Raw genomic sequence first — 21,999 nt, 5'->3', positions numbered from 1 at the left:
ATCACGTTGGGCGCTGGGACCAGTGGTGACAAGCTGAGGCCCGGGGCCACCACCAGCGGCTGTCCTGAGGGTGCCCCGCTGGGTCTTACTCTTGTCACTTAGGCTGGAGTACAGTGACACAATTATAGCTCACTGTAGCCTGCAACTCCTAGGCTTAAGAGATCCTCTCACTTCAGGCTCCCAAAGTGCTAAGATTACAGGCGTGAGTCACTGTGGCCTTGAACAGTAGTTTTTTTTATTACATTTTACTGATGGGTACAGATGGAGAAACTGAGGTCAGATCAAGCACGCCCTAGGTTACACAGCTAAGCCTTGGCAGAGCTGGGATTTGATCCCAGGTCTAGCCACTTACAGGTGGAATGTTCTTTTTTCTTTTCTTTTCTTTTTTCTTCCTTTTTTTTTTTTCTTCTCAGACAAAGTCTTGCCCTGTCACCCAGGCTGGAGTATAGTGATGTGCTCATAGCTCCACTATGCAGCCTCAAACTCCTGGGCTCGAGTGATCCTCTCACCTCAGCCTCCCAAGTAGCTAAGACCACAGGCACATGCTACCACCCCTGGCTAATTTTTCTTTTCTAAAAATTTTTTATGGAGACAGGGTCTCACTGTGTTGCCCAGGCTGGTCTTGAACTCTTCGGTTCAAGCCATCCTCCTACCTCAGCCTCCCAAAGTGCTGAGATTACAAGCGTGAGCCACCATGCCAGGCGGGAATGTTCTTTCTTGAATGTGGCTGCCCTGTCACCTCACCATTCTTTGCCGCAGCTGTGGCCTGAGCCTAGCCCCTTGCTAACCTCAGCTCTTTCCTTCCCACCTTTGCTGGCCTGCAGCTCCATGTGCAAGAAGCTTCCGGCAACCACCTGAACCCAGAGCCCAATCAGCCGGCCCCCAGTGTGGACCTAGACTTCCTGGAAGATGACATCCTGGGCTCTCCTGCGACAGGGGGCGGCGGCGGGGGCGGTGGGGGTGCTGACCAGCCCTGTGACATCCTCCAGCAGAGCCTCCAAGAGGCCAACATCACCGAGCAGACGCTGGAGGCTGAGGCTGAGCTGGACCTGGGTCCCTTCCAGCTGCCCACCCTACAGCCTGCGGATGGAGGGGCAGGCCCTACGGGTGCTGGAGGGGCGGCTGCTGTGGCTGCAGGGCCCCAAGCCCTCTTCCCAGGCAGCACCGACCTGCTGGGGCTGCAGGGCCCGCCCACCGTGCTGACCCACCAGGCCCTGGTGCCGCCCCAGGACGTGGTCAACAAGGCCCTGAGTGTCCAGCCCTTCCTGCAGCCTGTGGGCCTGGGCAACGTGACACTGCAGCCCATCCCGGGCCTCCAAGGCCTGCCCAATGGCAGCCCTGGGGGCGCCACAGCGGCTACGCTGGGCCTGGCGCCCATCCAGGTGGTGGGCCAGCCCGTCATGGCGCTCAACACGCCCACTTCCCAGCTCCTGGCCAAGCAGGTGCCCGTCAGCGGCTACCTGGCCTCGGCGGCCGGCCCCTCGGAGCCCGTGACCCTGGCGTCGGCCGGTGTCTCGCCACAGGGGGCTGGCCTGGTCATCCAGAAGAACCTCCCGGCTGCTGTGGCCACCACGCTTAATGGGAACTCTGTGTTTGGAGGCGCGGGGGCCGCCTCGGCTCCCACTGGGGCGCCCTCGGGACAGCCGCTGGCGGTGGCCCCAGGCCTCGGCTCGTCGCCACTGGTCCCGGCGCCCAACGTGATCCTGCATCGCACACCCACGCCCATCCAGCCGAAGCCCGCGGGGGTGCTGCCCCCCAAGCTCTACCAGCTGACGCCCAAGCCGTTCGCGCCCGCGGGCGCCACGCTCACCATCCAGGGCGAGCCGGGGGCGCTGCCGCAGCAGCCCAAGGCCCCACAGAACCTGACGTTCATGGCGGCGGGGAAGGCGGGCCAGAACGTGGTGCTGTCAGGCTTCCCCGCGCCTGCGCTGCAGGCGAACGTCTTCAAGCAGCCACCGGCCACCACCACCGGGGCGGCCCCGCCGCAGCCCCCCGGGGCCCTGAGCAAACCCATGAGCGTCCACCTCCTGAACCAAGGCAGCAGCATCGTCATCCCCGCCCAGCACATGCTGCCAGGCCAGAACCAGTTCCTACTGCCTGGCGCCCCCGCGGTCCAGCTCCCGCAGCAGCTCTCAGCCCTGCCGGCCAACGTGGGCGGGCAGATCCTGGCGGCCGCTGCCCCCCACACAGGTGGACAGCTCATCGCGAACCCCATCCTCACCAACCAGAACCTGGCGGGCCCACTGAGCCTGGGCCCCGTGTTGGCCCCCCACTCTGGGGCCCACAGCGCACACATCCTCTCCGCTGCTCCCATCCAGGTGGGCCAGCCTGCGCTCTTCCAGATGCCCGTGTCGCTGGCGGCGGGCAGCCTGCCCACGCAGAGCCAGCCAGCGCCCGCCGGGCCGGCCGCCACCACCGTCCTCCAGGGGGTCACCCTGCCCCCGAGCGCCGTGGCCATGCTCAACACCCCCGACGGCCTGGTGCAGCCGGCCACCCCTGCCGCCGCCACCGGGGAGGCCGCGCCAGTCCTCACGGTGCAGCCTGCCCCCCAGGCGCCCCCCGCGGTCAGCACACCCCTGCCCCTGGGCCTCCAGCAGCCGCAGGCACAGCAGCCCCCGCAGGCCCCCACCCCACAGGCCGCCGCCCCGCCTCAGGCCACCACCCCCCAGCCCAGCCCTGGCCTGGCGTCTAGCCCGGAGAAGATCGTCCTGGGGCAGCCGCCCTCTGCCACCCCCACGGCCATCCTCACTCAGGACTCCCTGCAGATGTTCCTGCCCCAGGTAAGCAGGGCGGGGCAGGGGAGCAGGTACCGGAGGAGGCGGGTTTGGGAGGAAGAGGGGCCCTGGGGCGAGGTGCCAAGATCCAAAAGTGGATGCCACTGTGGCAGCTGGGGGGGAAGGTCTCAGTCATGGCACAGGTGGCCCCTAAGAGGAGGCGCGAAGGGTGAGGGCCCTGGCTGAACTGGCAGGAAGATGGATTGGCAGGCTGGCTGACTGACAGACGAGGGGCAGGATAACTGTTAGGCAGTGAGAGGGACTGGCGGACAGACAGACAAGGAGAGGGACCAGCGAACAGACAGAGAAGGGTAGGCACTGGCTGGGCTGCTGACAGACAGGGAGAGGAGAGGGACCGGCAGGGAGAGGGACTAGCGGACGGACAGAGAAGGGCAGGCACTGGCTGGCCTGCTGACAGACAAGGAGAGGGATCTCAGAGAGAAAGTGGACGAGACAGGGACAGATGGACAGGCAGGTGGGGCAGGAGAGAGGCAGGGCAAGGTAGAGCTGGCAGAGGGGCCAATGGAAGCTCAGAATGGAGCGGGCTGCCTGGGTTTCGGCCTCCGTGGCCTCAGTGCCTGGCACCCCGCCTGCTGGGCTGCCCACTACCCCGTTCTCTGGAGCCCTGGGAGCATCATTAGAGTCGGGGTCTCGGGTGGGGAGGTCAAGGGCCCGTGGGGGCAGCCTTCTGACCCTGTGCGGGCTGCCCGTTGCAGGAGAGGAGCCAGCAGCCCCTCTCCCCAGAGGGCCCCCACCTCTCCGTGCCTGCCTCGGTCATAGTCAGCGCCCCGCCTCCCGCCCAAGACCCAGCCCCGGCCACCCCCGTCGCCAAAGGAGCTGGCCTTGGCCCTCAGGCCCCCGATGGCCAGGCTTCCCCGGCTCCGGCCCCCCAGGTAGAGGGACCCCAGCCGCCTCTGTCCGCAGCACAGACCCAGCCTCGCCCCTCCTGCCCGCTCTCCCGCTCCTCGCTCTCCGCCCTGCCTGCGTCTCTGTCCTGCTGACCTGGAACACAGAGCTCTCCTTCACCCCTCAAGTGTTTCCCAAGTGTCTCCCAGTCATCATGGATGCCTGAGACCAGGGCCGGCCCTGGGGGAGCCCACGCGCTGCAGGAATGCAAGACACACATGGAAGGAAATCTGTTCTTTCCTAAAACTATAATTTTCAAATCTGAATAAGTAATACATTCAGATAATTCACATTTCAGAAGGTACAAAAAGATGCATAGCGGAAAGCCCCCTGTCCTGAACCGTGGCCTCCTGTTGTCCTCCCAAGGTGGTTTCTTGCGTTTGTTATCTGGATAGGGAAACAGAATCAAATATGGATTCTTTTCCTTCAATTTTTACAAAAAGGGTAGCATCCTCTGCCTGCAGTATTGCATCTTTTATTATTTAAAAATTGATCTTGGAGACCATTCTTCATTCCCTCTTTTTTTTTTTTTTTTTGAAATGGAGTCTCACTCTGTCGCCCAGGCTGGAGTGAAGTGTCGCGATCTCGGCTCACTGCAACCTCCGCCTCCCATGTTTAAGTGATTCTCCTGCCTCAGCCTCCCGCGTAGCTGGGGTTATAGGTGCCCGCCACCATGCTGGGCTAATTTTTGTATTTTTAATAGAGACAGGGTTTCACCATGTTGCCCAGGCTGGTCTTGAACCCCAGACCTCAAGTGATCCGCCCACCTGGGCCTCCCAAAGTGCTGGGATTACATGTGTAGGCCACTGTGCCTGGCCCCATTCTTCATTCTCTTGTATGTTGTATGACTGCGTAGTATTCCACTGTGTGCATGTACGGATATTTGTTTAGCCAGTCTAAATTGTTGTTGGATTTTTAGGTCACTTCTGATCTTTAGCTATTATGAACAAGGTTGCAAAGAATGCCTTTGTATGTATATCGTTTTGTAGGATAAGTTCTTCAAAAGGAATTTGCTGGCTCTAAAGGCATATGCATTTTTATCTCTGACAGATGTTGCCAAATTGCCCCCTGTGGAGTGTAAATTAGTTTAACCTTTATTAGCGATATGTGGTTGTGCCTTTTTCCCCCTGCAACCTCACCAGTATGTTGAACTTGGCCAATCTAGATAGCTGAAAAATAGTATCTTGTTTCGTTTTCATTTGCATTTCTTTTATTTAGAATGAGGTCAGGCAGATTTTCATAAGAGTAAGAGCCATTTGTACTTTCTGTTCTATGAAACTGCTCATACCCTTTGCCATTGTAAAATCTGGGTTACTGTCATCTTGCTGTAGATTTGTAGAAACTCTTTACATATTAGGAAAATTAGCCTTTTGTCTTAAAAGTAATAACCATTATGCTTATGAGTCATAAGTACATAACAGGTTAGGGAGGGCTACCCTCTTATTCTAGAGCAGTGAATGTGGTACTCATTCAAAAAGGACGAGTGGATAGGTAGGAAGAGGAGAGTGTGACAGTGACACGGGCAGGATGGCAGAAGTCAGCACAGGCTTTGACCTTGAACAGCCATGGTTTCACTTGCAGACTTTCCCACTTACCATTTAACCTCTAGCAACCAGTTTTTCATTCCATCAGCAGATGCTTAGGCGGGCTGAGGGAGCACTTAGGTGGAGTAAACGAGTTACTATATGCTTAGCCCAAAGTAAACACTTGATAAATGTTTGCTTTTATTATTATTATTATTATTATTTTAGGGGGCAGAGTCTCACTCTGTCGCCTAGGCTGGAGTGCAGTGGCAAGATCTCAGCTCGCTGCAACCTCCACCTCCCGGGTTCAAGTAATTCCCCTGCCTCAGCCTCTTGAGTAGCTGGGATTACAGGTGCCCGCCACCACGTTTGGTTAATTTTCATATATTTAGTAGAGATAGGGTATCACCATGTTGACCAAGCTGGTCTCAAACTCCTGACCTCAGATGAACCACCTGACTCGGCCTCCCAAATTGCTGGGATTACAGGCGCCCGCCACCATGCCTGGCTAATTTTTGTATTTTTAGTAGAGAGATGGGGTTTCGCCATGTTGGCCAGGCTGGTCTCAAACTCCTGGCTTCAGGTGATCCACCCACCTCAGCCTCCCAAAGTGCTGGGATGACAGGTGTGAGACACCACGCCCGGCCTAGCACTCTCTCATTTAAACCTCACAACCTCCACCAGGTAGGTGGTAACACCTCATTTTGCAGGTGAGGAAACAGAGGCACAGGGAGAATAATTAGCTTGCCCAAGGTTGCACAGCTGGCAAATGGTAGGGCCTGGATTAAAAACCCTGGGGGCTTATTGCTGGAGACACCTGAAGCCTTGAGAACGCCAGACCTGGGTGTGAATCCAGCTCTGCTTAGTGGAGCTCTCTGAGGCATGGATTTTGCATCTAAAATGGGAATAAGGCCAGTGACCTGACATGATGGCACTGCACAGAGCCAGCGCTCAGTGAACAGACACTTATTGTTAACAGCTGCAGTAATGATGCTGTAGCTGAACTTATTTTTTTGGAAACAGAGTCTGGCTCTGTCACCCAGGCTGGAGTACACTGGTGCAATATTGACTCCTACAACCTCCGCTTCCCATGCTTAAGTGATCTTCCCACTTCAGCCTCCGAAGTAGCTGGGACTACAGGCACATGCCACCACGCACAGCTAATTTTTTTTTTTTTTTTTTGTATTTTGTTTTGTGGGGGAGATATGGGGTCTCACTATGCTGCCCAGGCTGGTCTCGAACTCCTAGGCTCAGTAATCCTCCCACCTTGGCTTCTCACAGGGCTGGGATTACGGCGGTGAGCCACTGTGCCTGGCCATGTGGATAACCTTTGAGAAGGAAGCTTAGTGCGCACAGGCAGGTGTGCACACCAGCTGATTCTTAGTCACACACAGAGGTGGGGAGGCACAAGGTAGGGCCCTCCGCAGTAGCTGTATCTGCAGCAGTGCCCAGCATGACAGAAGGTGGTCAGTAAATGTTTGCTGGGTGAGCAAATGGATGGACAGATGGATGGCTGAATAGACGGATGGATGGCATGGGTGAGTGTGTGACTGGGTGATTGGCCAAGTGTCCCCTGGTGGGGACAGAATCATCCAGATTGAGAACCGCTATCCTGTGGATATGCAGGAATGCACGGAATAGCAGTTCCCAATCTGGGTGATTCTTACTGTTAGTAAGAATAGTGGTTCCCTTACTGTCCGAACTCCAACCCCTGCACTTGGAAGGAACTCTGCTCTCTGTACCCAGATGGATTTGGCAGCGTGTGTGTGTGTGTGTGTGTGTGTGTGTGTGCGCGCGCGCGCATGCGTACATTTTCCCTTTGTGTTAACACAAACAGAAACGCAAAGACTGTGTTCTGCATCTGGCTTTGCTTATTTAGCAATGCATCTTGGAGCACTGGCTTTCAGACCTTTTTTTTTTTCCTTGACCCACCACCCAGGATAAGAATTCGTTTTTTTGTTTTTGTTTTTGTTTTGCTCTGTCACCCAGGCTGGAGTGCAGTGGCACGATCTCAGCTCACTGCAACCTTCACCTCCCAGGTTCAAGCGATTCTCCTGCCTCAGCCTCCCGAGTAGCTGGGACTACAGGCGCACGCCACCGCATCTGGCTAATATTTGTATTTTTAGAAGAGACAGGGTTTCTCCATGTTGGCCAGGCTGGTCTCGAACTCCTTACCTCAGGTGATCTGTCCGCCTCAGCCTCCCAAAGTTCTGGGATTACAGGCATGAGCCACCATGCCCGGCACAAGAATTTCATTTTATGTCACCACCCAGGACACGCATACATATATGTATTTGTATATATACACATATCACTGAAACAAAAGTTTCATGAAATATTACCTATATTACAATGTGTGATACACATCAATATTTTCTATTCTGTTTCCATTGTTTTTTTCTGGGGTTAGCGGGGAGGCATGGAGTCTCCCTCTGCTGCCCAGGCTGGAGCTCAGTGGCACTATCTTGGCTCACTGCAACCTCCACCTCCCAGGTTCAAGCGATTCTCCTGCCTCAGCTTCCCGAGTAGCTGGGATTACAGGAGTGCACCACCGTGCCAAGCTGATTTTTGTATTTTTAGTTGAGACAAGGTTTCACCATGTTGTCCAGGGTGGTCTCGAACTCCTGACCTCAGGTGATCTGCCCACCTTGGCCTCCCAAAGTGCTGAGATTACAGGCGTGAGCCACCGTGCCCAACCTCCACTGTTCTTTTTAAGTGCTGGTTCCAACCCCCTAAGATGACTTGAGCCATTACCAATGGTTACTACGTGTAGGGGTGTGTTTTTATTTTGGGGTTTTTTTTGTAAACCACCATCTGGGAAGATTGCTGTGATGTGGGAGTTAGGAAATAGGACTTGGCCACTTACAGGCCCTGTGACCTTCAGCAAGCTGCTTGCCTCTCTGTTGTACCACGGTGTCCTTGCCTGCAGAATCAGAATGATAGGAACAGTGGCTACTTTGTAGAGCTGTGAGGGTTAAATAAACTAATATCTGTAAATTAATAGATGTATAGTAACATTAAAATGTTTTAGAACAGAGTGGGCATGTTGAAAGAGCTATGAAGGGAAAGAAACCAGGCAAACTTTCTTTTTGCTTATTTGATTTTTATTTATTTATTAGTTTATTTTTCTGGGCAACTTTCTATAAAGAGGCAATAGTAAACGTTTCAGGCTTTTGCGGGCCATATGGTCTCTGTTATTATAGTGCAAAAGCAGCCACAGACCGTATGCAAATGAATGAGCACGGGAGTGTTCCAATAAAACTTTATTTAAGGACACTGAAATTGGAATTTCATGTAATTTTTGCAAGTCACAAAATAGTATTCTTATGATTTTTTTTCTTCAACTGTTTAAAAATGTAAAAACTATTCTTAGCTTGTGGGCTATAGTTTGCCTCTTTCTTTTGATGTCTTTATTGTGTTTTGTGATATGGACATACCATGATTTCTTTATTCAGTCCCCTCTTCAGGAATACTTCAGGTGGTTTATTTGTCATTGTTAACAAACAAAACTCCTATAAGATATTCTTGGCTGAGCATAGTGGCTCACACGTGTAATCTCAGCACTTTGGGAGGCCGAGGCGGGCAATCACCTGAGGTCAGGAGTGTGAGACCAGCCTGGCCAACATGGTGAAACCCCATCTCTACTAAAAATACAAAAATGAGCCAGGCATGATGGCGGGCACCTGTAATCCCAGCTACTTGGGAGGCTGAGGCAGGGGAATCCCTTGAACCTGGGAGACGGAGATTGTAGTGAGCCTAGAGAGGGTTGCAGTGAGCTGAGATCGTGCCAGTACACTCTAGCCTAGGCGGCAGAGTGAGACTCCGCCTCAAAAGAAAAAAAAAATTCTTGCACTCATGCTTTGCACACAGGTATGAAAGTACTTGTAGGGTAAATTTCTAGAAATAGAATTGCCAGACGCAGAGGATAAGCTTTTCAACCATTTTATGGAAAGTGCTAAACCTTTTTAAAAGGTTCATGCCAGTGATGGCTTCACTTGGTCCTGCAGCTTTACCGACACACGAGATTAGCAGCTGGCCTGCTCTTTGTTAGGCTGGAAAGTGACACACCCCCTGTGCTTTTCTCTAATTGTGTGTGAAGTTCAGCATCTTGCCGCCTCCACATGGGGCTCTCAAAATCTCTTGGAAGCTGGGCACGGTGGCTCATGCCTGTAGTCCCAGCTACTCAGGAGGGAGGCTGAGGCAGGAGGATCACTTGAGCCCAGGAGTTTGAGGTCAGCCTGGGCAACATAGCGAGACCTCATTTCTGAAGAAAGAAAGAAAGTGAAGGAAGAGAAGGAGGGACTCTCTTGGTGAACAATCCACTCATATGGTAGTTTTTCTGCTTTGGGAAGCTAAGATGGGGGAATCACTTGAGGCCAGCAGTTGAAGACCAAATGATAATAATAATTTTGTACTCATTTAGAAAATGTAGCAAATACAGAAAAGAACAAAGAAAAAAAATAAGTCACATGTAATACCACTGTGTGCAAGCAGTTGGTAAAAAAAAATTTTTTTCTAACTGGGCACAGTGGCTCACGCCTGTAATCCCAGCACTTCGGGAAGCCGAGTTGGGTGGATCATGAGGTCAAGAGATCGAGACCAGCCTGGCCAACATGGTGAAACCCCGTCTCTACTAAAAATACAAAAATTAGTCCCAGCTACTCGAGAGTCTGAGGCAGGAGAATTGCTTGAACCCGGGAGGCGGAGGTTGCAGCGAGCCGAGATTGCGCCGCTGCATTCCAGCCTGGGTGATAGAGCGAGACTCCGTCTCAAAAAAAAAAAATTTTTTTTTTCTTTGTTTTGTTTTATTTTTTGTTTTCGAGACAGAGTCTCTCTCTCTCACCCAGGCTGAAGTGCAGTGGCGCAATCTCGGCTCACTGCAACCTCTGTCTCTGGGATTGGAGCAATTCTCCCGCCTCAGCCTCCCAAGTAACTTGGATTACAGGCACATGCCACTATGCCCGGCTAATTTTTGTATTTTTAGAGAGACAGGGTCTTGCTCTGTTGCCCTGGCTGGTCTTGAACTCCTGGGCTCAAGTAGTCCTCCTGCCTTAGCCTCCCAAAGTGCTGGGATTACAGGCATGAGCCACTGAGCCTGGCCTAATTTATTTTTATTTATTTATTTTTGAGACGGAGTCTCACTCTGTCGCCCAGGCTGGAGTGCAGTGCCAAGATCTCGGCTCACTGCAACCCCCGCCTGCTGGGTTCAAGCAGTTCTCCCTGCCTCAGCCTCTGGAGTAGCTGGGATTACAGGTGCACACCACCCCGCCCGGCTAATTTCTGTATTTTTAGTAGAGACAGGGTTTCGCCATGTTGGCCAGGCTGGTCTTGAACTCCTGACCTCAGGTGATCTGCGTGCCCGGCTTCCCAAAGTACCGGGATTATAGGCGTGAGCCACCACGCCTGGCCACCTGGCCTAATTTTTGTATCCCTTTCCAGTTCTTCGTGTATATACAACCTAGTGCAAATATGGTTTACGTTTCTCTCCCATTTGTACCCAAAAGGGAGCTCATTATGTACTTACTGTGGCAGCAACAGAGAGTTTGCTTGTTTTCTGTTAGAGTCTTAAAGTATTCCCTTGTACAGAAGAGCCACAGTTCATTTCCCCAGGAAATGCCATATTGATGCACTTTAGACCACATCCAGATTTTGGCGTTCTACACGAAGCTGCAGGAAACAACTTGTTCACCTGTTTTGTTTTTGTTTTTGAGACAGAGTTTTGCTCTTTTTGCCCAGGCTGGAGTGCAATGGCGTGATACTGGCTCACTGCAACCTCCGCCTCCCAGGTTCAAGCAATTCTCCTGCCTCAACCTCCCTAGTAGCTGGGATTACAGGCGCACGCCACCATGCCCAGCTAATTTTTGTATTTTTAATAGAGACGGGGTTTCACCATGTTAGCCAGGCTGGTCTCGAACTCCTGACCTCAGGTAATCCGCCCGCCTCAGCCTCCCAAAGTGCTGGGATTACAGGCGTGAGCCACCACGCCCGGCCTACTTGTTCACCTGTTATTTCCCATGTGTGCAGGTCTGTTTACTTCCTGGAAGCCTGTTTGCTGGACTAAAGCAAATGTGCATTTATAACTTGGATAGCTACTGCTGAATTGCGTTCCTCTGGAGTTGTAGCAAATTGTGCCAGTTGAGACCCCCAAGGGCAGTATATGCAAGCATCTTTACTAGACATAGGCTTTATTCCTAATGTGATGGGTGGTAAATGGTACCCTAGGGTGAAAAATGGTGCCCTACGGTGCGTTTTGCTGTGCATTTCTCTTATTACAAGTGAGGTTGAGTAGCTCTGAAAATACTTAAGCCTTTTGTCTTTCCTTTTCTGTGCACTGTCTGATCATATCCTTTGCCCCTTTTTCTCACCAGTTGTAATTCTTAGTGATTCCTAGAGGCTCTCTATATATGAGAGAGATGAACTTTGTACTAGGAGTTGCAAATATTTTCCCCAGTAAGTCATTTGGCATGTGACTTAATTTGTGGGTTGTGTGTGTGTGTGTGTGTGTGTGTGTGTGTGTGCACTTTTGATGAGAATGAAATTAAATTTTTTAAATTTTTTGGTATCTTTAAGCTTTTTATGTTTAAATGACTTCAAACACATAAAAAGTTTCAGGACTAGTACAGAGAGCTCATAGGAGTTCTTTACTCCTCAACTAGGTGTATTAGTTATCTATTGCTATGCAGTAAATTGCCCTCAAAACTTAGCAGCTTCAAACAGCAAGTATTCACGTGTCTCACACAGTTTCTAAGCATCAGGAATCTGAAAGCAGCTTAGCTAGGAGGTTCTAGCTCTGGATCTCCCATGAGGTTGTAGTCATCTGAAGGTCCCACTGATCTGGAGAACCTGCTCCCACGCTCACTTGTGTGGCTATTAGCAGGAGGCCTCAGTTGCTCCCTCAGTGGGCCTCTCCATAGGGCAGCACATGACACACAGTGGTTGGCTTCCCGCAAAGTGAGTGACCCAATAGAAACAGACTGAGAATGCTCAGGATCGGAGCCGCAGGCTCTTTATAACTAATCTTGGAAGTGTCATATAATCACTTCTGCCAAATTCTATTGGCCACAAAGACCAGCATGTGGGAGGGGACTGAACAGAAAGAGGTGAGGATTGTTGGTGGCTGCCTCCCATATCTACCCATTGTCAGCCTTTTGCTGCATCTGCCTTGACCTTAGCGTTCTCAATTCTGTGTACACTTTTTGCTGAATCAGTTGAGAGTAAGTTGCAACCATTATACCCCTTTGCCCCTTAATATTTTATTTTATTTATTTATGTATTTATTTATTTTTGAGTCTGAATCTCGCTCTGTCACCCAGTCTGGAGTGCAGTGGCATGATCTTGGCTCACTGTAGCCTCTGCCTCCCAGGTTCAAGCGATTCTCTTGCCTCAGCCTCCTGAGTAGCTGGGATTACAGGCACACACCACCACGCCCTGCTAATTTTTGTGTTTTTAGTACAGATGGGGTTTCACCATGTTGATCAGGCTGGTCTTGAACTCCTGGGCTCAAGTGATCCACCTGCCTTGGCCTCCCAAAGTGCTGGGATTACAGGCGTGAGCCACCGCAGCCAGCCTACCCCTTAATATTTTAGTATAATATTTCAGCCCTGGAGAACAAGGACATTCTCTTACTTAACCATCATACTGCAAAGAAATAAAGCAGACAGCATTGACACGATACTGCTGTGAAATCCACTGTCCGTAATCCAACTTCACCAGGTGCCCAGGGATCCTGTAATGTTGTATTATTCTCCTATTTCATGTAGCATTGGAGTGCCGCTGCGTGCGGGCCACCTCCCTGAGCCCTTGGAACCTGTTGAGTGGGACAGTTCTCTTTTCCCTGACTCAGCGACGCATCTGCCATTGGCCATTTGAGTCATTTCTCCTTTTCCTCTATTGTAAATACTCCCAAAGTGGGCATCCCCATAGCAAGTACTTGAATATTCTTTTTTTTTTTTTTTTTTTGAGATGGAGTTTCACTCTCGTTGCCCAGGCTGGAGTGCAGTGGCGCGATCTCAGTTCACTACAATCTCCGCCTCCCGGGTTCAAGCAATTCTCTAGCCTTAGTCTCCTGAGTAGCTGGGATTACAGGTGCATGCTAGCACGCCCGGCTAATTATTTTTGTATTTTTAGTAGAGACGGGGTTTCATCATATTGATCAGGCTGGTCTCGAACTCTTGACCTCTGGTTATCTGCCCACCTCAGCCTCCCAAAGTGCTGGGATTACAGGCGTGAGCCACCGCGCCCGGCCGAATATTCTTCATCACAGATTCCCAGAGGGGAATTTCCAGGTCAAAGTCATGACTCTTTCAAAGTCCCCAGACCAAGCTGCCTTCCAGGAGGCAGTCCCACCAGCTGTACACAGTGCCAAGAACTGTGCCTCTCATCTCTTCTTAGAGGTGGCAAACCTTTTGAATGACTGGATTGATGACTGATTGATTGATTGATTGGTTTGGTTTGGTTCTTTAACTGTCAGAAGTTACTCAGGTCCCAGCTTGGAAGGGATGCTGGAAGGGCCCTGGGACTTAGAGGCCAAAGCTGGTGGTGAATCTGATGTCATGCCGAGAGGCCCGGCTCTGGAGTGTGGTGGTGCTGGCTGTCCTCGGGCAGATCTCCTGAGCCCTCTGAGCCTGAACTCAGTCAGCTTTGAGAAACGGCTCAGAAGTCGCCGAGCAGTGAAAAGTCCTCAGTTCTGCCTTCCCCAGCCTGGAGAGTCTGGACCAGTTTTGGCCCCTTGGCCTGTTTCTTATCTGTGAAATGGGTCCAGTGTTACCATTGCCCTCAGGGCTAGAGAGAGATCACACAAATGGATGCGGGAGGCCGGCCATTTGTGTTAGATCAGCATGAGCTGTTACTAGGATGCAGATTCTGTAGACGGCAAGCGTCACGGTGCCAGCCCAGTGTTGGGTACACAGCTGGTGCCCACTGGTTACACAGTGGCTGCTCTGGTTATGATTCTTTGGGAGGAGGGTCCAGAAGGGCAAGGCGCTCCGTCTGAGACATACTTTAGGCGAGGTGGCTGTGTGTGTGTGACAGAACTAGCACCAGATCGCGTGTGCTTGCAGACACAGGCTTCATCAGAGTCTGGTACGTCGTGCACACGCACGCACACTTGTACCTGCCAGCTCACGTGGCGCCCAGGTAGGCCTGCAGCCATGGCCACACAGGCACACAGAGGCAGGTGCCCAGGACGCTTAGAAGGGGGTCCAGGCCTTCCCATGCCCGCATCCAGAGGTCCACACGTAGCTGTGAACCCAGGCCTGTCTCTGTGTGGCCATCTGTATCCTCAGCAGCCCCTGTGCCGTGGCCATCAGTCCCTAGCCATGGTACACAGCATCATGCTGGTGTCTCTTTGCCTTGACTTGGCTGGATGGGCTGGTAGGGGCTGGCGGCTGGGACGCTGCCCTGCCCGCCCTCCTTCCCCGCTGCTGTGCTCGCCGCCCGGCCCTCCTGCCTCCTGCTGGGCAGTGGGTGTGGTACCCCTGCTGCCACCGCCACCACTGCCTCTGCTTCCTCCGCTGCTGCCACCCCAACCCTGCAGGGCTCGCCTTTGTCCGGGGAACTGCGAGGGGTGGGGGGAATGGGGCAGAAGGGGGGTTGAGATCGGAGGCCAGAGAAATGTGGAGGAGTTGGGGGTGGGGGACAGAGGTCGAGGGCAGGTGGAGGGGGCGTCATGGGGAATGAGAGACGAGGGAGGGACGGGCAGCCGTGGTGGGCTCCCCTCTCAGGATTGGGGTGGGCTAGGAAGGGGGCTTCTGGCGGGGATGGCTGGGGACCCCAGTGTCTTGGGGCAACAGGAGCTACGGTTGGTTCTGACCCCCGCCCCTCCCCTCTCCCTCCCTCCCCTGCCCAGATCCCGGCAGCGGCTCCGCTGAAGGGCCCAGGCCCCTCTTCGTCCCCGTCACTACCTCACCAGGCCCCTCTAGGGGACAGCCCCCACCTGCCCTCCCCACACCCCACCCGGCCCCCTTCCCGCCCACCCTCCCGGCCCCAGAGCGTGTCCCGCCCTCCCTCAGAGCCAGCCTTGCACCCTTGCCCCCCACCCCAGGCCCCCCCAACTCTGCCTGGCATCTTTGTCATCCAAAACCAACTGGGTGTTCCCCCGCCTGCCAGCAACCCGGCCCCTACTGCCCCAGGCCCACCCCAGCCGCCTCTCCGTCCCCCATCCCAGCCGCCTGAGGGACCGCTGCCCCCAGCCCCCCACCTCCCTCCATCCTCCACCTCCTCCGCTGTGGCCTCCTCCTCTGAGACGTCCTCCAGGTTGTCAGCCCCTACGCCATCCGACTTCCAGCTCCAGTTCCCACCCAGCCAGGGGCCCCACAAGTCCCCCACCCCCCCTCCAACCCTCCACCTGGTCCCCGAGCCGACAGCACCCCCCCCACCGCCTCCTCGGACCTTCCAGATGGTGAGCACCCCCTTCCCGGCGCTGCCCCAGCCGAAGGCTCTTCTCGAGAGATTTCACCAGGTAACGGGAGGCAGGGACTGCCCGCCCCATCAGCCCCATCCCATCCCACCCCCTCAGTCTGATGGGAGCCCCTCCGCCTTACGGCTCTGTGTTCCTCCCCAGCCCTGCTGCGTCTGGACACCCCTACTCCTAGCCTGTGTTCCCCACCCCTCATCCACCTGTCCCCTCCTCAGGTGCCGTCCGGAATCATCCTCCAGAACAAGGCTGGGGGGGCCCCTGCCGCCCCGCAGACCTCCACCAGCCTGGGGCCCCTCACCAGCCCCACTGCTTCTGTGCTGGTCAGTGGGCAGGCCTCATCCGGGACCCCCACCGCCCCCAGCCACGCCCCCGCCCCGGCACCCATGGCCACCACAGGTAGGGGAGAGGTCGCCTACATGCCCAGGGAGACGGGGCCTGAAGATGGGCGGGCGGGGCTGAGAGCAGGGAGAATGGGCTGGGGCCGGGCTGTGGGACTCAGCAGAGGGCATCAGCCAGAACTCAAGGGACCCAGGAAGGCTGGAGGTGGTAGGGCTGGCCCCAGATTTGAAGGGCCAGAGGGCCAGGAGGAGAGCAGTGGGGTACACGGTGGGGCTTCCGTCTGAGGAGGCAGCCTTCATGCGGTGACCGCAGGCCCTGTCTCCCCCACCCCGCCCACCCCCAGGCCTCCCTCCTCTGCTTCCGGCCGAGAACAAGGCTTTTGCCAGCAACCTCCCGACCCTGAATGTGGCCAAGGCCGCTTCCTCCGGGCCAGGGAAGCCCTCCGGGCTGCAGGTAAGGGGCTTCCAGAGCAGGGGTCAGGACAGGACCAGGAGTCTTCGGGAACTGGGAACTGGGGCCGGCAGGGTCAGGGAGACACAGGAAGACGGGGACAGGATGAAGCTGAGACCGTCAGGCAGCTGAGACACCACGAACAGCTGTGCAGGGACAGGAAGGGCAGAACGACACCCAGACGGGCAGCCAGAGATGAGGGAGAAACACGGAGACGGTGGGACGGAGATGGCACCAAGACGACTGGCAACAGCGTGAGGGACTGTGACTGGGGAAAGAGCAAGTGATATGGACACAGGACGGGAAGGACAGGGCTGAGACGACAAGATGTGAGCTCAGGACAGGAAAGGCGGGTTTAGAAGAGACAGACCGAGCGGATCAGGGACCGAGAATGAAAGGGTGAGAGGGTGGGGACAGCTGAGGCCAAGGCCACCTGTAAGATGTAAGACGTGGGGGAGACAGAAGACAAGGAGAGGAGCAGGTGGGAGGACCAGGACCCAAGAGCCCGGGAGAGGCTCAGAGACGGAGATGCCGGAACGAAGGCTAGACGCTGAGGACAAGAGGGGAAGCCAGGAAGGGAGGCAGGGGGGCAAAACGACAGGAGCCGCATTGGGAGAGAGACTGTGTGAGGCAGGGGCACTGGGTGCTGGGCGGTGATGTGGGAAGCAGGCATCTGGCAGAGGAGAGAGGTCACACAGAGGCAGCCCTGGGCGAGGAGACGGAGGGGACCCAGGCGGAGGACGCCCAGGGCTCCAGCCTGCCTGTCACCCTCTCTGTCCACTCCCCAGCCCAGCCCAGGTCTCCCCCTGGGGTTCATTGTGATGGGCAGGGGATCCTGCAGCTGGGGCCAGGCCCCCACCCGGGTGAGACACCGGTCCCCTGACCCGTCTTTATCCCAGGCTGGAGGGGAAGCGGGTCAGGGGAGGGAAGGCTTCTGGAGGCAAAGGCCTCTCACTCGCCTTTCTTCTCCCAGTATGAGAGCAAGCTGAGTGGCCTGAAGAAGCCCCCCACGCTTCAGCCCAGCAAGGAAGCCTGGTGAGTCCACACCCCATCCTTGCACGCCTGCCCTGTACCTTCCAGAGACCTGGGGGAGCCTGGGGCCACCCTCCAGAAGCAGAGTTGGGCAGGCCCAAGTGCCAAGCCCAGCTCCACCTCTTGGTAGCAATGTAGTTCCCTCATAGACCCTCAGTTTCCCCCTCTGGAAAATGGGGTGGTAATGGGGGTGACCAGAGAGTGGTGGAGGGAGGGTAGGCTGTGGCTCCGCCAGGCTGGGGCTCAGGAGGGCGGCAGTTTGGTCCGTCCTGTTTGTTGCTGTGCCCTCCATGTCTCCCACACGGCTGGGCAGCGTCGGTGCTGAGCCCCACTGGGTGGGTGAAGTAATGGGTGAGGGAAGTGAGTGGGTGGACATGGCTGTTGGGAGGATGATGGGGGGTGTTTGGGGATGGATGGATGGGAGTCTGGGTGGATGGATGGGTAACTGCTAGATGCCTGCCTGCCCTCTCTCCTGCCCTCCTTCCACCACTAGGGTTTTTTGTTTTGCTTTAGGGGGGTTTCTTTGAGCCAGAGTCTCACTCTGTCACCTAGGCTAGAGTGCAATGGCACAATATTGGCTCGCTGCAACCTCCGCCTCCCCGGTTCATGTGATTCTCCTGCCCCAGCCTCCCAAGTAGCTGTGACCACAGGCATCCACCACCATGTCCGGCTAATTTTTGTATTTTTAGTAGAGACGGGGTTTCACCATGTTGGCCTCAAGTAATCCACCTGCCTCGGCCTCTCAAGTTGCTGGGATTACAGGCGTGAGCCACCACACCCAGCTCACCATGAGTGTTTTTTAAAAACATATAAGTCCGGGGGACGGAGGTTGCAGTGAGCCGAGATCACGCCACTGCACTCAAGCCTGGCGACAGAGCAAGACCCCGTCCCCCAACCAAAAAAAAAAAAAAAAAATTTATATATATTGTGGAGACAAGGTCTTACTAAGTTGCCCGGGCTGGTTGGTTTTGTTTTTGTTTTGTTTTGTTTTGTTTTTGGAGATGAAGTCTCATTCTGTCACCCAGGCTGGAGTGCAGTGGTACAATCTCGGCTCACTGCAACCTCTGCCTCCTGGGTTCAAGTGATTCTCCTACCTCAGTCTCCCGAGTAGCTGGGATTACAGGTGCATGCCATCACACCTGCCTAATTTTTGTATTTTTAGTAGAGACGGGGTTTCATTATGTTGGCCAGGCTGGTCTTGAACTTCTGACCTCAGGTGATCTGCCCATCTCGGCCTCCCAAAGTGCTGGGAGTACAAGTGTGAGCCACCATGCCCGGCCTAGGTTGGTCTGAAACTCCTAGTCTCAAGTGATCCTCCCATCTCAGTCTCCTGAGTAGCTGGGGCTACAGGCACGTGCCACCACACTCGGCTAATTTTTTTAAATAATTTTTGTAGAGACAGGGTCTTGCTGTGTTACCCAGGCTGGTCTTGAACTCCTGGGCTCAGACAGTCCTTCTGCCTCGGCCTCGCAAACCGCTGGGATTGCAGGCGTGAGCCTCTGCACCTGGCCTAGGAGTGTGAATTAACTCCCCACTCAGTGTCCAGGCCTGAGCCCTATGTTGGGAACACAGGAGTAAGTGACACAAAGTCCCTGTCCCCACAGTGCAGAGAGCCTGCTGGTTTTTAGCCAAGGGTGGATTTGGGCCTGCCTGGTGGGGGAGACAGTCTCACGGCCAATAGGCATAACCGTAACATGGGCTACAAAAGCGGCCCCTGAGAAGACAGGATCCAGCCTCCCTCCCTCCTTCCCGAAGGCTGCACTTAGGAAGAGGCAGGGTGGAGCCACACTGGCCCCAGGTGGCAGGAGGCAGAATAGCAGCTTCCAGGCTCTGGCCTCACTCCCGCTCTGCTCTTCCTCTCTTACGTCCTTTGGGGAGGAGTGACTTCACTTCACTTTCTCTACCTCACCTTGCCCTTCTGTAAAATGGGGATAGCGATAGCACCGCTTTGGTTGGCCCCAGGGACTCAGTGAGACGGAACAAGCACGTTCAGTACATGCGAACACCACTGCCCAAGTATTCCTCTTCCCTCTGTTGTGTTCAGTTGCGGCCTGGGGCTGAGGGTTCAGGGACTTACCCTGGCCCTCACCCTTCCCCCCACCCTCTGCCATGTGTGGTCTCTCCCCTTTCCACCCGCAGTTTCCTGGAGCATTTGCACAAACACCAGGGCTCCGTCCTGCACCCTGACTACAAGACGGCCTTCCCCTCCTTTGAGGACGCCCTGCATCGCCTCCTGCCCTACCATGTCTACCAGGGCGCCCTCCCCTCCCCCAATGACTACCACAAAGGTGAGGCCTCCCCAGGACACGGCCCTCTATGTCCCGGGGGACCCCAGCCGGTGGGGCGGGGCACCGCCAGCGTGGAGTCGCAGGTGCACGGTGCGCTATGCTGATCCTGCCCCGCCCTCCTTCCTGCGCATCCGCGGCCGCCCCCAACATCTCCGCCCTTGCCTCTCTTCCCTTCCTTGCAGTGGACGAGGAGTTTGAGACGGTCTCCACACAGCTGCTGAAACGCACCCAGGCCATGCTCAATAAATATCGGCTGCTGCTCCTGGAGGAGTCCCGGGTAGGGTCAGAGTCGCCTCCCTCGCCTCTGGGCTCCTCCCCGCTGGGACGCTGCCCCTTCCCCTCGCCCGCTTTGGGCAAGGTGGAGTCTCCCGCCCCTACTAGCCCCGGGAGGGAGGTTGGGAGGGAGGCGGGAGCTCCGATCACAAGGAGGACAGTTTGGACCCTGCACGCATGGTCCCTGTCACTCGCGCCCCTTCCCCCTTCTTGCTGGTTCACTCGCCTGTCTTCTCTTCCCCCTACCCCAGAGGGTGAGCCCCTCAGCGGAGATGGTAATGATCGACCGAATGTTCATTCAGGAGGAGAAGACCACCCTTGCCTTGGATAAACAGCTGGCCAAGGAGAAGCCGGGTGAGAGGGGGGAGTGAGAGGGGAGGGGAGGGAGAGGTGCCCCCACCCTACCTGGGCGGAAGAATTAGATTCAGGGTCGGGAGTGGGTGTGTGGCCGTACCTCACTCCACCACTAGGAGGCACCCCAGCCCCACCTTCCTACTGCGGCTAGGCCTCCCCTGGCCTCCCGCATCCCAGACCAGAGAGCCCACATCCATCTTCCTCCATCCCTGTGTGTCCCTTTCACGAACTCCGCCACTCTAGGATGGGGGGGAGTATTCTGCCACCCCCGTGGGACAGAAAACAGGAGAGCAGGCGCCTAGGTTGCAAAATATATAAGGTAACGCCCACTCGTGGGTGCCAGTCCTTTGCTCGGGGACCCGAGAGTGAGCACCTCCTTAAGTGTTGCACCTTAGGCGGCTCGCTGGCCTCACTCTAGTCTCCTGTCTGCAGGAAACGGTACAGGCAGATCCCAGCTGCCAGAGTTTCCAGAATATTCCCTTAGCCCTCGCCCGCATTCCAACTGCAGGGCTTCCCTGGATAAAAACATGGTCCCTGCTTTGTGCTGCCAGCCCCAGGCTTTTCACCTCGAGCTCTGGACCTTAATTTTGAAAAAGTAGTCATTGGTACTTAAATGGGTGCAAAGGGGTGGCCATAGTGAAGGAGGGGCCAGGAGGGAGTCTGAAGTCTCTAGGGTAGGAGAGGAAGGGTAGTTCCATGGTTAGGGGCTCAATGCTGGAGTCTTGGTTTAAATCCTGGCTCTGCCACTTACTGACTGTGTGACCTTGGGCAAGTTACTTACCTTCTCTGTGTCTCCGTATTCTCATTTTGTAAAGTGGGGGTTATGATGATCAGTTTACAGTCCCTTATCTGACACTCTTGGGGCCTGATATGTTCTGTAATCTTTTTGCTTTTAGAAAGGTGATGAGCTGCCTCAATGCTGTCTTCTGATTTACCCCTACTGGGTTTGAGGAAGCACTCTGTGATCAAACACACTAGTATTTCTGGAGTGAAATCGATGGGTATCCAGAGTAGTTGGGATAAATTAAGACCATAGGGCTGGGCGTGGGCACCTGCAATCCCAGCCACTCAGGAGGCTGAGGCAGAGAATTGCTTGAACCCGGGAGGCGGAGGTTGCAGTGAGCCGAGATCGCGCCACTACACTAGACTCGTCTCAAAAAAAAAAAAAAAAAAAAATCAAGACCATAAATAACCTCACGTAGCCAGCTGCGGTGGCTCACACCTGTAATCCCAGCACTTTGGGAGGCTGAGGCGGGCGGATCACCTGAGGTCAGGAGTGCGAGACCAGCCTGGGCAACATGGCGAAACGCTGTCTCTACTAAAAATACAAAAAGTAGCCAGGCGTGGTGTCTGGCACCTATAATCCCAGCTACTTGGGAGGCTGAGGCAGGAGAATCGCTTGAACCCAGGAGGCGGAGGTTGCAGTGAGGTGAGATGGTGCCACTGCACTCCAGCCTGGGCAACAGAGTGAGACTCTGTCTCAAAAAAACACACAAACACACACACAAAAAACCTCATGTCATTTCAGACCAGACTTTGAAATTAGATACCTCCTTACCCCCATTTTTAAAAAGTTATGTATATAATTAGAGCAGTGCTGTCTAATAGAACTTCATATGGCCAGGCACAGTGGCTCACGCCTG

General features: G+C 54.8%; 1 protein-coding gene across 5 annotated transcripts in view; it reads left to right on the top strand.

The window, feature by feature from the left end:
• BICRA (BRD4 interacting chromatin remodeling complex associated protein) overlaps nt 1–21,999 on the top strand; it is a 98,022-nt gene that overhangs the window by 73,384 nt on the left and 2,639 nt on the right. For 3 of the 5 annotated variants that reach the window (XM_032169322.2, XM_032169323.1, XM_032169324.2), the window contains 9 exons: nt 825–2,780; nt 3,491–3,667; nt 15,051–15,662; nt 15,836–16,016; nt 16,303–16,412; nt 17,383–17,444; nt 19,581–19,729; nt 19,912–20,006; nt 20,254–20,356. In XM_032169322.2, coding sequence (XP_032025213.1) covers nt 825–2,780; nt 3,491–3,667; nt 15,051–15,662; nt 15,836–16,016; nt 16,303–16,412; nt 17,383–17,444; nt 19,581–19,729; nt 19,912–20,006; nt 20,254–20,356 — 3,445 coding nt within the window. The remainder of the gene's footprint in view (nt 1–824; nt 2,781–3,490; nt 3,668–15,050; nt 15,663–15,835; nt 16,017–16,302; nt 16,413–17,382; nt 17,445–19,580; nt 19,730–19,911; nt 20,007–20,253; nt 20,357–21,999) is intronic. The other 2 variants (XM_032169326.2, XM_032169325.2) reach the window with 2 other exon arrangements.

Source organism: Hylobates moloch, unplaced genomic scaffold (assembly GCF_009828535.3).
Source record: "Hylobates moloch isolate HMO894 unplaced genomic scaffold, HMol_V3 SCAFFOLD_12, whole genome shotgun sequence".
Lineage (NCBI taxonomy): Eukaryota > Metazoa > Chordata > Mammalia > Primates > Hylobatidae > Hylobates > Hylobates moloch.
This window is presented reverse-complemented; position numbering and strand designations above follow the sequence as displayed.